This window comes from Bubalus kerabau, chromosome 9 (genome assembly GCF_029407905.1).
Source record: "Bubalus kerabau isolate K-KA32 ecotype Philippines breed swamp buffalo chromosome 9, PCC_UOA_SB_1v2, whole genome shotgun sequence".
NCBI classification, from domain to species: Eukaryota; Metazoa; Chordata; class Mammalia; order Artiodactyla; family Bovidae; genus Bubalus; species Bubalus kerabau.
Window position 1 is genome coordinate 111,381,730 of NC_073632.1, and position 13,408 is coordinate 111,395,137.

General features: G+C 54.1%; 1 protein-coding gene across 1 annotated transcript in view; it reads right to left on the bottom strand.

The window, feature by feature from the left end:
• Positions 1 to 1,956: 1,956 nt before the first annotated feature.
• THBS2 (thrombospondin 2) overlaps positions 1,957 to 13,408 on the bottom strand; it is a 34,425-nt gene continuing 22,973 nt past the window's right edge. Inside the window, exons 17-22 of the mRNA XM_055536204.1 lie at positions 11,419 to 11,653; positions 9,794 to 10,021; positions 9,130 to 9,401; positions 8,337 to 8,434; positions 7,050 to 7,189; positions 1,957 to 3,968 (exon numbers count right to left, since the gene is read on the bottom strand). Of these exons, the coding sequence (XP_055392179.1) occupies positions 3,961 to 3,968; positions 7,050 to 7,189; positions 8,337 to 8,434; positions 9,130 to 9,401; positions 9,794 to 10,021; positions 11,419 to 11,653 (981 nt within the window). The 3' untranslated portion in view covers positions 1,957 to 3,960. The remainder of the gene's footprint in view (positions 3,969 to 7,049; positions 7,190 to 8,336; positions 8,435 to 9,129; positions 9,402 to 9,793; positions 10,022 to 11,418; positions 11,654 to 13,408) is intronic.

Consider the following 13,408-nt stretch of genomic DNA (forward strand, 5'->3'; position numbering starts at 1 on the left):
CCAAGTTTCCAGGCCTTGTTACAGCTGAGAGATATGACCTGAAAGTCACGCTGGAGCCTATGGTCACGGGTCACCTGCTCTGGCCACTGGGACCCATGTGGCCCCCACCGGGCTCAGAGCTGCCTCCATGTCCATCCCTGGGTGGCTGTGCCAGGGGACTCTGGATGGCGGGGACAGCATGAGCTGAGATCAGCCAGGGTCAGACATGGTGATGGGTTGACCCTTGGCAGCGGCTCGGGGCCCAGACGTTTGGTGGGAGTTCCACAGGGTTCCCCAAAGCCGAGGTCGCCATCGGCTGGGCCGGGAGCCACTTCATCTCTGGACCCTTGCCCTCTGCCAAGTCGCTCCCCTGGGACCAGAGGCCCAGGCTTGGCCAGGCATGGATGGTCCCCACCTTCCCCCCTTCCTCCCCCGGGACCCCAGGGCTGTGGTCCTTGGCATCCAGATGAGGCTTTTTAGAGGAGCAAAGCCTGATCCCATGACCGGGGTGGTGGAGCTGTCAGGCAGCAGCCCCCAGGGTCCCTGAGCCCTCGACCGCCAGCTCCCGTGGCCAAAACACCACTTTGTGAAACAGACGAACTGAGCACGAGCTGCTCGAGCAGCTCAGACCCACAGGGACTCCAGGGCCTTCCACCCCCAGCAGGCGGGCTGTGACTCCACAAGGACCCTCAGCCACGACCGAGGCCTCAGACCCCTTCCCATCAGCGGCCTTGGGGCCTGTTGGAGGTGCCGTGGGGGACCCGGCCTCGGACCTGCACACTCCCTCCCCTCAGGCTGGACCCACCCCCATGTTAGAATCACCTCGGGTTCGTCCGACGCCGCCCACCGAGCACTGTGGGAAGGCACGGTTTGAGGGGTGGGGAGGGTCTTTTCTTCAGGGACAGTGACGGAGCACAGCGTCACCCCGAGTGTTAGAGCCTCACATAAAAGGAAGAGACTCCACAGACCTGTCCCCATGGCGCCACCGCCTCCCCCACAGGTCAGAGGCATGAAACCGGTCCTGGGACCATCGCATGCTGACAGGGGGTGGGTCTGCCAGAAACTTGCCTTTCCATAAACATTCCCCCAAATCGGAACGTGAGGAACTGCGTCTTGCTTCATCACCCAACTTCTCAGCACCCTCAGCACGTCCCCCATCCGCTTTCCCTTCCACAGGCGGAACGCACGCCAGCATCCCCCGGTCATCACGGTACCCGCGTCCAGCCCTCCTCATCGCCTCGTGCCTCAGCTCCCCTGAGCCTCTCGAGGCCCTTCCCTGGGTCTGGCCTCGTCCTCCTCCATGTGCACACACCCACCTGTTCACCACCCAAATCAAGCTGGATCTTCGCCTCTGCCCGTCCCCTTGGGAGGCCTTTCCTGCACCCGAGGCTTCAAACATGCTGTCCCTCTGTCCATCTCCCCCTGCAGCCCTCACGGTTCCCCCCTAACTGAGGCCGCGGTACTGCTCAGAAGTCCCAGGGGCAGTGGGGCAGCCAGAGATGCCTAGGCTGCCCGTGGCCTCCTCCTGTCACTGAGCGACCGGCTTATCCAGACAACGCCATGATCACACACGCACCCGCTGAGCCTCCTGCGGCTTCTTGCTCTGGTTTGCAACCAGACTGGTCCAGGGAAGCACCGTTCGTATGACGAGGGGCCCCGTGGGTTGCCCCTCTCCCCTGAGTCGTCCCAGTGGGGTCAACACTCACCACGCCACTCGGTCCCCAGTGGGATAGCGAGAGGCAACAGAGGATGGACTCCCTAGGGTTACATCCTGCGTGACCCGGGTGGCTCCACCAACCACGGTGAGACCTGCCTTCAACAGCCTCCTGCTCTGCGAAGACCCCCGACTGCGTCTCGGCCTCAGAAGGCCTGACACAGAGCTCTGCTCGTCCTGCTGGGGTCCGTCCACTGAACCCCGGCAGGACCCCTGCTAGCTCTTTAAAAAAGGGAGAGAGATTGATTTATAGAAAACCTTTTTACAATTTATTTCCTGTTATGAACCTTTGAAGTATAAAAATGAGGCTCTAGCTAAATGCAGGGTTCAGTGGTGAAAATCTGACCATGAGAAACAAATAAATTAATATTTACAGTCTTTGGCAAAACAAAAGAAGTTTCATCCATCTGTACCAAAAGTTTGTTTAAAAGAAAAAAACATAAATAATTTACAAAAAAAAATATGGTACATTCTAAATATTCACATCATCATCCTGTACCACCGAACACAGCGACACAGAGGCCTGCACACTCTTCACCACGGGGACATTTAATGGCATCGCCCAACACTCCGTTGTCTTGGGAAGACAGCTCCACCAAAAAACGTAAAAAGTGCAGCAAGAAGGCAATTAGCCTCAAAGAAGCAACAAATGCAAGTTTATCAGATGGCACGAGCAAGGGAGACAGGTCGCGGGTCCTCTCTGTCCGTGACAGAGGCGTTAGCTCGCTGTCAACCGGAAGAGAGGCCGTCTGCCACATCAGGCCGACGAGACAAGTCTTCTTACTGAGCCCCTACGTGGAGTGAGATTAACTAATATTTCCTGCAGAAACGTCATGCAACTTAAAGCGAAAAACAAATCAAGCCTGTGAATACTGCCGTGTGAGTAAGGGGTGTGTCAATTTATCCTTGGCATTCAAAGTCTTTAAAGTCTTACATACAGCAGATAGAAAATAGTGAAAAAAAATGTATATATATGGAATTAAAGTCACTGGCAACAGTATATATTAAGGTTCCATTATAAACTCTTCATTATTGTTTGTTTATTCTATCACATTCTGCAGCATGCTTGATCACGGCAATATCACATTATAAAGCCTTGTATTTTGACAGAAGATATCTTGCTATAACTGTACCTTTATATCATACGCTAGTTATATGTTGACTTCTAGAAGTTATACTATGTACGCACTACTTGGCATATTTAAATAAGTTACTGGTGAACAGAACTGCATTCTATACTCACTTAATAAATATCAACACAACATTTATAACTGGAACCTTAATGGAATGTGTTACCAAGTTGGGTAAAAGCAACTTGCCCACAGTGTCAAAGCCTCGACGAGGGATTAGATGCAGAAACGCATGTGCCGACCGCTTCTCCACTGGCTCTTCTACAGCAGCAGAGATGGGAAGGAGCCCCAGCAAGGATTCTGGGGACCAGGCCTCGGAACCAAGGGCCAGCTGGCTATGAGTTCTCCCAGGTCCACCACGGCTGGAAGGGCCACTGCGATGATGGCACGTCCTCTGCTAAACCACCAGGTCAGCAGGGCTTTGCCAGACCCACATCTAGACCCACAGCAGAGCCGTCTCACAAGGATGGTCCTTCTTTGATGAGACTACCTCTCTGAGGGCTCCCACTGTGGGACAAGAGAGTCGGGGAGGGGTATTCACTTATTCCCATGGGTATTTCTGATGTTCCAGTTAGTTACCTGACATCCCAAATATGTGACTGCTGTCTCCTGACCTCTTTCCGATGATGGAATTACTTCAAACTTGAGTTGACCCTTCTTTATAGTTTACCTAACAATATATGGGTGCTCTCACACCCAACTTTAAGCACTGAAAGTAGTGTGGCAATATTTTTCCTGCTTAATTTATCATAATGGCTTATACACAATATTCCCTTCAACTCCATATACACATAAATACAAAAAGTACTTACATTTCATATGTAAACGTCATTCTTTTTAAACACAGAAGAAAAGAAAAACAATGCAATATCATGCTCAATTTTCACTCCACATGAAGTCTCATGGATCATAGAACTGCTTTTCCTGTAGTGGGTTGGATGTTCATCTTTCAGTTCCATTATTATTTATCCTCTGAAGGCACTTGGGCTTGGGTTGAGGACAGCAGGTGAAGAACCACTCAGGGTAGGGTCAGGGGCAGGAGGTCTGCTAGAGAGAGTAGCTGGAAGCACTGGGATGGGCTGAGGTGTCTGGGTAACAGCATCTACAGTACTTTGCTGGAAACACAGCGAATCTTGCTTAGACATCTGCAAAACATAGGGACAGAATTTGGAGACTGGACCGTGAGTTTTGATTTGTTTAACTATAACCTAAAATATCATTATTTCTATTTTTTAAAAAAGACATCCACAATATGCATGGATGCATGAATGATTGAATGAATGGATGGAAAGATGGATGGATGTGGATGGATGGATGGGGATGGGTGGATGGACGGGGACGGGTGGATGGGTGAATGGACAGAAGCATAGATGCAATGATGGGTAGATGCATGGATGGATGGATGCATGATGGATAGATGGATGGATGGGTGGATGGATGGATGGGGATGGAAGGATGAATGGATGGACGGATGGATGGATGATGGATAGATGGATGGCTGTATGGGTGTATGGGTGGATGCTGATGGATGGGTGGATGGATGGATAGAAGGATGGATGGATGAATGATGGACAGATGGATGGATGAATGGGTGGATGGGTGGATGGTGATGGATGGATAGATGGATGGATGGATGGATGGATGATGGATAGATGGATGGATGGATGGATGGATGAATGAATGAATAGATGGATAGAAGCATAGATGGGTGGATGGATGGATGGGGATAGATGGATGGATGGATGAATGGATAGATAGATGGATGAATGGGTGGATGGGTGGATGGGGTGGATGGTGATGGATGGATGGATGAATGGATAGATGGATAGAAGCATAGATGGGTGGATGGATGGGGATAGATGCATGGATGGATGGATGAATGGATGGATGAATGCAGGATGAATGGATAGATGGATAGAAGCATAGATGGGTGGAAGGATGGGGATAGATGGATGGATGGATGGATGGATGGATGATGGATAAATGGATGGATGAATGGATGGACGGATGGATGGATGATGGATAGATGGATGGGTGTATGGGTGTATGGGTGGATGCTGATGGATGGGTGGATGGATGGATAGAAGGATGGATGGATAGATGGATGGATGAATGATGGACAGATGGATGGATGAATGGGTGGATGGGTGGATGGTGATGGATGGATAGATGGATGGATGGATGGATGATGGATAGATGGATGGATGAATGGGTGGATGGGTGGATGGTGATGGATGGATAGATGGATGGATGGATGGATGATGGATAGATGGATGGATGGATGGGTGGATGGGTGGATGGTGATGGATGGATGAATGAATGAATAGATGGATAGAAGCATAGATGGGTGGATGGATGGATGGGGATAGATGGATGGATAGATGGATGGATGAATGGATGGATGGGTGGATGGTGATGGATGGATAGATGGATGGATGGATGGATGAATGGATAGATGGATAGAAGCATAGATGGGTGGATGGATGGGGATAGATGCATGGATGGATGGATGAATGGATGGATGGATAGATGATGGATAGATGGATGGATGGATAGATGAATGGAGGATGAATGGATAGATGGATAGAAGCATAGATGGGTGGAAGGATGGGGATAGATGGATGGATGGATGGATGGATGATGGATAAATGGATGGATGAATGGGTGGATGGGTGGATGGTGATGGATGGATGGATAGAAGCATAGATGGGTGGATGAATGGATGGGGATAGATGGATGGATGTATGGGTGGATGGAAGGATGGGGATAGAGGATGGATGGATGGATGGATGGATGATGGATAGATGGATAGATGGATGGATGGATGATGAATAGATGGATGGATGGATGGATGAATGGATAGATGGATAGAAGCATAGATGGGTGGATGGATGGGGATAGATGGATGGATGGATAGATGGATAGAAGCATAGATGGGTGGATGGATGGGGATAGATGCATGGATGGATGGATGAATGGATGGATGGATAGATGATGGATAGATGGATGGATGGATAGATGAATGGAGGATGAATGGATAGATGGATAGAAGCATAGATGGGTGGAAGGATGGGGATAGATGGATGGATGGATGGATGGATGGATGATGGATAAATGGATGGATGAATGGGTGGATGGGTGGATGGTGATGGATGGATGGATAGAAGCATAGATGGGTGGATGAATGGATGGGGATAGATGGATGGATGGATGGATGATGGATAGATGGATAGATGGATGGATGGATGATGAATAGATGGATGGATGGATGGATGGATGAATGGATGGATGAATGGATAGATGGATAGAAGCATAGATGGGTGGAAGGATGGGGATAGATGGATGGATGGGTGGATTGAAGTATGGGGATAGATGGATGGATGGATGGATAGATGGATGGATGGATGGGTGTATGGGTGGATGGAGATGGATGGATGGATGGGTGGATGGATGGATGGATGGATGGATGGATAGAAGCATAGATGAAATGATGGGTGGATGGATGGATGGATGGACATATGGAAGGAAATGTGAGATGTCTCAAATGAAACCTAAAGTAAGGAAGAGAACACTCCACCAGAATCAAGAAGACATATCAACACTCTTGCTGTGTGATTTTTGAAAAGTATCTCTGACTCTTACCTCAACTGTAGAAGATACATTCATATCTATGTGAAAGCACAGGTTTAGACCACATAGAAGCCAAGCTCCCTTCCAGCTCTATCACACTTGACTTGAATATATGCCTAGGGAGACACCCAGAGAGACCCTCCCTCCACCTCCTCCCTCCTTCCTGCCTTCCGTTGTCCCTCCCTCCTTCTCTCTGTCTCTGCCTCTTCCTTCCTTTCTTTCTCGCCCTTTCTTTACTTCTTTCTCTCAACCTTTCCTTTTCTTCTTCCTTCTTTCCTTTCTTCCTATCAGGGGCTGCAATCTAACGTGCCAAAGGGGCCCAGAAGGTGTAGATGGTGCAGGAAGCTATGGGGTGGAGTATAGTGGGTAGGTAAAGTCTGTGAATAACAAAAGCGTTTGTCCTACTGAAGACATTCGTATGGAATTCAAAACAAACAAACTGACAAAGTCAAGCTGACCAAACCAAACATCTGCTGGGCGGGCCAGCAGTTTATTTCCCTGACGTGCAGCTTTTGCAACATGAAAAGCAAAATGTGCATTCCTTCCCTGTGCTCTGTGACACACAGGGCCCCAGTGAACCCTGTTCTCACACTCACCTCTGCATTCATATTTGAGGTCCGAGAAGTAGACCATCTCTTGAGAGAAGACAAACAGACCCAGCCGTCCACCAGCGTAGGTTTGGTCATAGATGGGTCCTGAGTCCGCCATGACTTGTTTTCCTTCATGTACTAAGACTCTGAAAACAAAACAAGGAGATGGAAAGAGAAGGTCAAAACTGTGAAACACATTCACCAGAGGGCAGGAGGTCAGCTTTCTCCTCACAAGGCTCGCCAAGAGCAACAGCAACACCCACACCAACCTTCCTCCCCGTGACTCACTGACAATCACCCGCCCAAGCTTCCAAGCTGCCTCTGCCTTGAAGAGCCAGGAATACTGTAGTGGAGTCAGGAGGCCCTTCCCTCAGCCTAACCCTGATCTCAACTCCAACCCTACCCTGACCTTAGCTCTAACCCTAACCATGACCCTGACCCTAACTTGACCTTAACGCTAACCCTAACCCTGGCCCTAACGCTAACCCTCGGCCTGGCAGCAGGCTTCTGGCCTTCACACTGCATGAAAGCCTTGTGCTCACCTGCTTCCTCAAGAACCGTGTGCTGACTGACACGTAAGCACAGGCTCTACCCCACGTGCACAGAGGCTCTGAAGCTCCCTGGTAGGGGAGGGGCTCACGAGTGGAGAAACAGGGACTCTCCCCGGAACAGTCCCTGCAGCCAACCTGCACCGCCCCTTCTCAGATCTGTCTGTTGTCACAGAGGACACACACACACACTCCTGGTGGAGCATCAGACCGGCCTGTGCGCTAAGTCCAACTCTGCAAAAAGCTTTAATTTAAGTCACTGTGCTTTAATCAAAACTGATTAAAAATGCTGTCATGCCGAGAGGACGAGATTCTGCCGGACTGCTTTGTCAAAGTTTTGTTCGAGATGAGTCTTGGACTCAGCCGTTCACAAATCAGAAATAAGCAGGAACCTGTGCAAAGGAATTATGTGCTAATCCACAAAGACACAGCACTTCAACTGCACTTTCCCTCCTGTAAGGGAGATGCTTACCCCCTTCTGGCTTATTACAACAAGTTTTGTCTCCTCTTCAATAGTTTTGTTTTGGCTTTTTACTTTCTTTTTTTTTTTTTTTTTAAGTGATGTGTAGAAGAAGATGCTGGACATAAAAGAGAAACATTTAAAGTGGAAAAATCCAGGGAGCAGCACACAGGGCAGAATCCCTTCAGCTGATTCATCTGGGGACGCTGTGCAGTGGAAAGACATTTCTGAAATGGACAAGTGCTGGGCAGAATCGCAGCGGGCAGCAAGCCTCCCTCCCCCTACCTTATGTAGCCCGTCTTAGGCCTGTGGGTCAGATGCCACCGATAGGCAGTGTAGTCCTTCCAGCCGATATTCTTGGGGTCGTGCCATAGCGTGCGAACCTGAGAGAGAGCATCACTCTAAGAACAACTGGCTCCCTGAGCCTTAAGTGTGGCTTTAGAGCACCAAAAGGGACACAGAACATCCCTGTGATGAGAAACACCCGCGCGCAGGTGGCCAGGTCTCCGTCTGACGAATTCCACAGCGTGAACCTTAGCGTGAGCAAAGCCCGCTGACCGGGGCTGTGCCATTCAGTGTGAGGAGCCACCAGGCTGAGCTCTGGGTCTCTGCTTTCCCAATGCAGGACCGAGACTTTGGAGCCCTTTTCTCTCCATTTCTATAGGGCGCAGACCTATGCTTCAGGTGCAGGAGGTTCTCCAGTGGTGTTTATACAAGCACCAGGCACGGCATCTTTAATAAGCGAGAGTATTGTAATTATCTGAGCTTCCCTGGTGGCTCAGATGGTAAAGAGTCTGCCTGCAATGCAGGAGACTTGGGTTCGAGCCTTGGCTCAGAAAGATCCTCTGGAGAAAGGAATGACACCCACTCCAGTGTTCTTGCCTGGAGAATCCCATGGACAGAGGAGCCAGGTGGGCTACAGTCCCTGGGGTCGCAAAGGGTCGGACGTGACCGAGTGGCTCACCCTGACTGGCTGAGGTGAAATGAACATAAACAGAGCTGGGGCTATTTTGCGAGGGGCTGGGACTGCTCTCCTGAGGGCCCAGGGCAGCCGCCTGCCGGGAGGAGCCGTGCTCACCTGTCCCTCCGTGTTGCCCGTGTGCCACAGGGCGTTCCTCAGGTGCTCGCCCGTCCCCGTGGTGGAGTTCACCACCTTGAGGGACACCCCCGAGTAGCCATAGGCCCGGGTGGGCTGGTCCTCCCAGTAGGTCTGTGTCACCTGCTTCCACATCACCACGTAGAAGCGGCTGCTGGACTGGTAGCCGAAGACGAAGCCCGCGTAGTCGTCGTCGCGGTCTGTGTTCACGTAGAATGTGCCGCTGAAGTCGACAGACCCGAACTCGTCGAAACCTGGAGGCCGCAGGGAACATGTGCCATCAGAAACAGCCTTCTAGGGGACCCCTGGACACAGGCGGAGAGGGCTCTTCCCTTCCATCCAACTGGAGCCCTGTTCCTGGGCGATGAGGGCACTGAGGGAACTTAATCTTTCTAAAGTTACGGGAGGCCTTCACTGCCTTAGGTAATAAACACAGAATCCGTAAAATAAAAGGGCCTGCTGAATAAGAGATCTCAGAGACTGGAGAGGCAAAGACGCCCTTCCCCGAGCTCTTCCATCACAAATACTTAGGAAGATGGTTTGCAAACCAAGGGAGGGTGGGAGCTACCAGAGAGACCCACTGCTCTGTCCCCTCAGTCTGAAGGGGCAAGCTTGCATGCTCCGCGGCACACATGCTGAAGCTCACCCACAGCGATGCCAGGGTCGGAGTTGGCTGTCTGCACCAGCTCTTTGCCTTGATGGCGAATGACCCAGTTGGGATCAATCTGAGTGGTGCCCTTGGGGTCCAGGTGGACCATCTGGAAGTTCCGGAAGTCCGTCTCGCTGATGGCGTTGTTCTCGGGACACACGTCGTCAATGTCAGGGACACTATCATTGTCAAAGTCATCTTTACAGGCGTCCCCACGCCCATCGCCTGTCGCCGAGGAGGAGCAGAGAGAAAAGCAAAGTGAGGGCTCGCCGTCTGCCTCTCTGTGTCTGAGAAGACTTAGTACATGAGTCTCTGAAACTCTGAGGCCAAGGGCTTGGCAGTGCTTTCTGGATCAGCGCCTGCAATTGCTGACGTTTTGCCCCAACACCCTGAGGAGGAGTCTGGACTCTCTTCTCAAAACGTCGCTCTGATAACACTGCAGTGAAGCTTGCCATATGTGAGCTCCCGTGAGAGCCATTTCTTTTCATTCTGAACTTGAAATTGGGATACAAAACCTGAACCTTGCCAGGGGAAGTCAAGCTGAATTTCCAGCTTTTCCCTCTGAATGTCTTCAGAACCTTTGCTACTACCTCAGTTGCCCCGCCTGCAATCTGCTTGGCCTTGAGGGCAGAACTCTTTGATGAAAAATGGTCTCCCTGGGGAGAAATGGACTTCCGGTTTTGGGGGGCATCTTGTCAGTTTTCCCAGGGGTGGGGCTGGGGGCCACGGACCAGCCTGGCTTATGGAGAGATGCCCGCTGAGACCTCATGGGTATGCACTCCATGCTAACGGTGACAATCCAGATGACCGCTCACTAAATCACCCTGTCGGACCGCCTGCTGCCTTAGAGGGAGAAAAGATACCGAGTTCAACCAAGTTTCCGTCACATCCCTCACACGGTCCTCAGTTCCCCTCAGAGGTACGCGGCCCCTCAGTTCCGCTCAGAGGCAGACAGCCCCTCAGTTCCTCTCAGAGGCAGAGGGTCCCTCAGTTCCGCTCAGAGGCAGAGGGTCCCTCAGTTCCTCTCAGAGGCACAGGGTCCCTCAGTTCTGCTCAGAGGCAGATGGTCCCTCAGTTCTGCTCAGAGGCAGATAGTCCCTCCGTTCTGCTCAGAGGCACATATTCCGCACTCTGGGAGACAGGCCTGCGCTCTAGCTGGCGGGAGTATCCACAGCCCCGAAGACATCCCTGAGCACCGGCCTCGCCTCCACTCCAACCACCCCCGGCACCAGCCAAGCCCTCTCGCAGGCCCAGCTGTGGGGACAGAAGCCACTGGTCCTCTTGTCAAGAAGGAGCTCTGTGCTGCTCGTGGCCGGGTGTCCTTGGAGCTGCCCTTCAGCCAGTGAGTCTCCATGTGCCTCTGGGTCAGTGGGCTCCATCCTCCCCGCCCCCACCTCCGTCTCGTCCAGGGCAGCTGCGCGCCCTCCACCAGCACTTGGGTCGGCCTCCAGCAGACGCCAGAGGACACCCGGTCCTCTGCTGCGCCCCTGATGCGTCACCTGAGACCCTGAGCCGCCCTGGCTCCGGGCCCTGCAGACCCTCTCCCCGGGGCCGCTAGGGTAAAGAGCTCTTTTTGTGCGACACCTCATGCCCTGTGCCCCACCGCCCTGCGAGGCACCTACCGTCCACGTCCTCCTGGCCGGGGTTGGCGACCAGCCGGCAGTTGTCCCTGTCATCGGGGACCCCGTCATTGTCGTCGTCCGAGTCGCAGGCGTCGCCCCGGCCGTCGCGGTCGTGGTCGGCCTGGCTGGCGTTGGGGATGTAGGGGCAGTTGTCCTGGTTGTTCTGGTGGCCGTCTTCGTCGACGTCCTCGTTGTTGTCACACTGGTCTCCCACGAGGTCGTTGTCCACGTCGGTCTGGGAGGCAGAGTTCGGGGACAGCGGCACTGAGCCTCCGCCCAGCGAAACAGATGCCAGGTTGAAGTCGCCGAGCGCGTGCAGCCTGGCCCACCTCACCCCACGTGAGCCGCGACCGCAGAGAGGAGACGGCCTCCTGAGACAACCCGCCAACATCAGAACGGGCACTGGGGTCAGGCGTCTCTGCATCTAACCCACCCCCTACAGGGCCTCGCCCTCCTTAAGGGGGACTGGAAAGCATCAGCTGCCACGGAATCAGGTCCTTTCTGACAACGTCCTTTCTCCAGCATGCTCTGTGAACTACATCAGCATGTTCCATTCCCACTGTGGCTTCCAGAGGCCAACCTGGAAAAGCAGCCAATTTCACTGCCTGCTTCATGGAAACACCGAGCTGATTGGGAGACTTGCTCCCACGCACAGCGGGGCAGAGGCACCTACTGTCTGGCTGGGGGCCAGCGAGATGCAGTCATGCTCGGGCTCGAGTTCAGTCAGCGTTTTCAGTTAAAATGATTGAGCAGCCTGTCTGTCGTGTCCCGGCAGAGCGCGTGGAAAACCACCAGGCCACGCAGTCTGTGATGACCCCTCGACCTCTGCACCTCGCGACGCCCTGGTCGGCCGCCCCGTCCCTCACCTGGTCGGGGTTGCGCAATGCCCTGGTCGGCCGCCCCGTCCCTCACCTGGTCGGGGTTGCGCAATGCCCTGGTCGGCCGCCCCGTCCCTCACCTGGTCGGGGTTGCGCAATGCCCTGGCTGGCCGCCCCGTCCCTCACCTGGTCGGGGTTGCGCGACGCCCTGGTCGGCCGCCCCGTCCCTCACCTGGTCGGGGTTGCGCGACGCCCTGGTCGGCCGCCCCGTCCCTCACCTGGTCGGGGTTGTGCCCGTCCCTCACCTGGTCGGGGTTGTGCCCGTCCCTCACCTGGTCGGGGTTGTGCCCGTCCGTCACCTGGTCGGGGTTGTGCCCGTCCCTCACCTGGTCGGGGTTGTGCCCGTCCGTCACCTGGTCCGGGTTGTGCCCGTCCCTCACCTGGTCGGGGTTGTGCCCGTCCCTCACCTGGTCGGGGTTGTGCCCGTCCCTCACCTGGTCCGCGTTGTGCCCGTCCCTCACCTGGTCGGGGTTGTGCCCGTCCCTCACCTGGTCGGGGTTGTGCCCGTCCCTCACCTGGTCGGGGTTGTGCCCGTCCCTCACCTGGTCCGCGTTGTGCCCGTCCCTCACCTGGTCGGGGTTGTGCCCGTCCCTCACCTGGTCGGGGTTGTGCCCGTCCCTCACCTGGTCGGGGTTGTGCCCGTCCCTCACCTGGTCGGGGTTGTGCCCGTCCCTCACCTGGTCCGCGTTGTGCCCGTCCCTCACCTGGTCCGCGTTGTGCCCGTCCCTCACCTGGTCCGCGTTGTGCCCGTCCCTCACCTGGTCGGGGTTGTGCCCGTCCCTCACCTGGTCCGCGTTGTGCCCGTCCCTCACCTGGTCCGCGTTGTGCCCGTCCCTCACCTGGTCGGGGTTGTGCCCGTCCCTCACCTGGTCGGGGTTGTGCCCGTCCCTCACCTGGTCCGCGTTGTGCCCGTCCGTCACCTGGTCGGGGTTGTGCCCGTCCCTCACCTGGTCGGGGTTGTGCCCGTCCCTCACCTGGTCGGGGTTGTGCCCGTCCCTCACCTGGTCGGGGTTGTGCCCGTCCCTCACCTGGTCGGGGTTGTGCCCGTCCCTCACCTGGTCGGGGTTGTGCCCGTCCGTCACCTGGTCGGGGTTGTGCCCGTCCCTCACCTG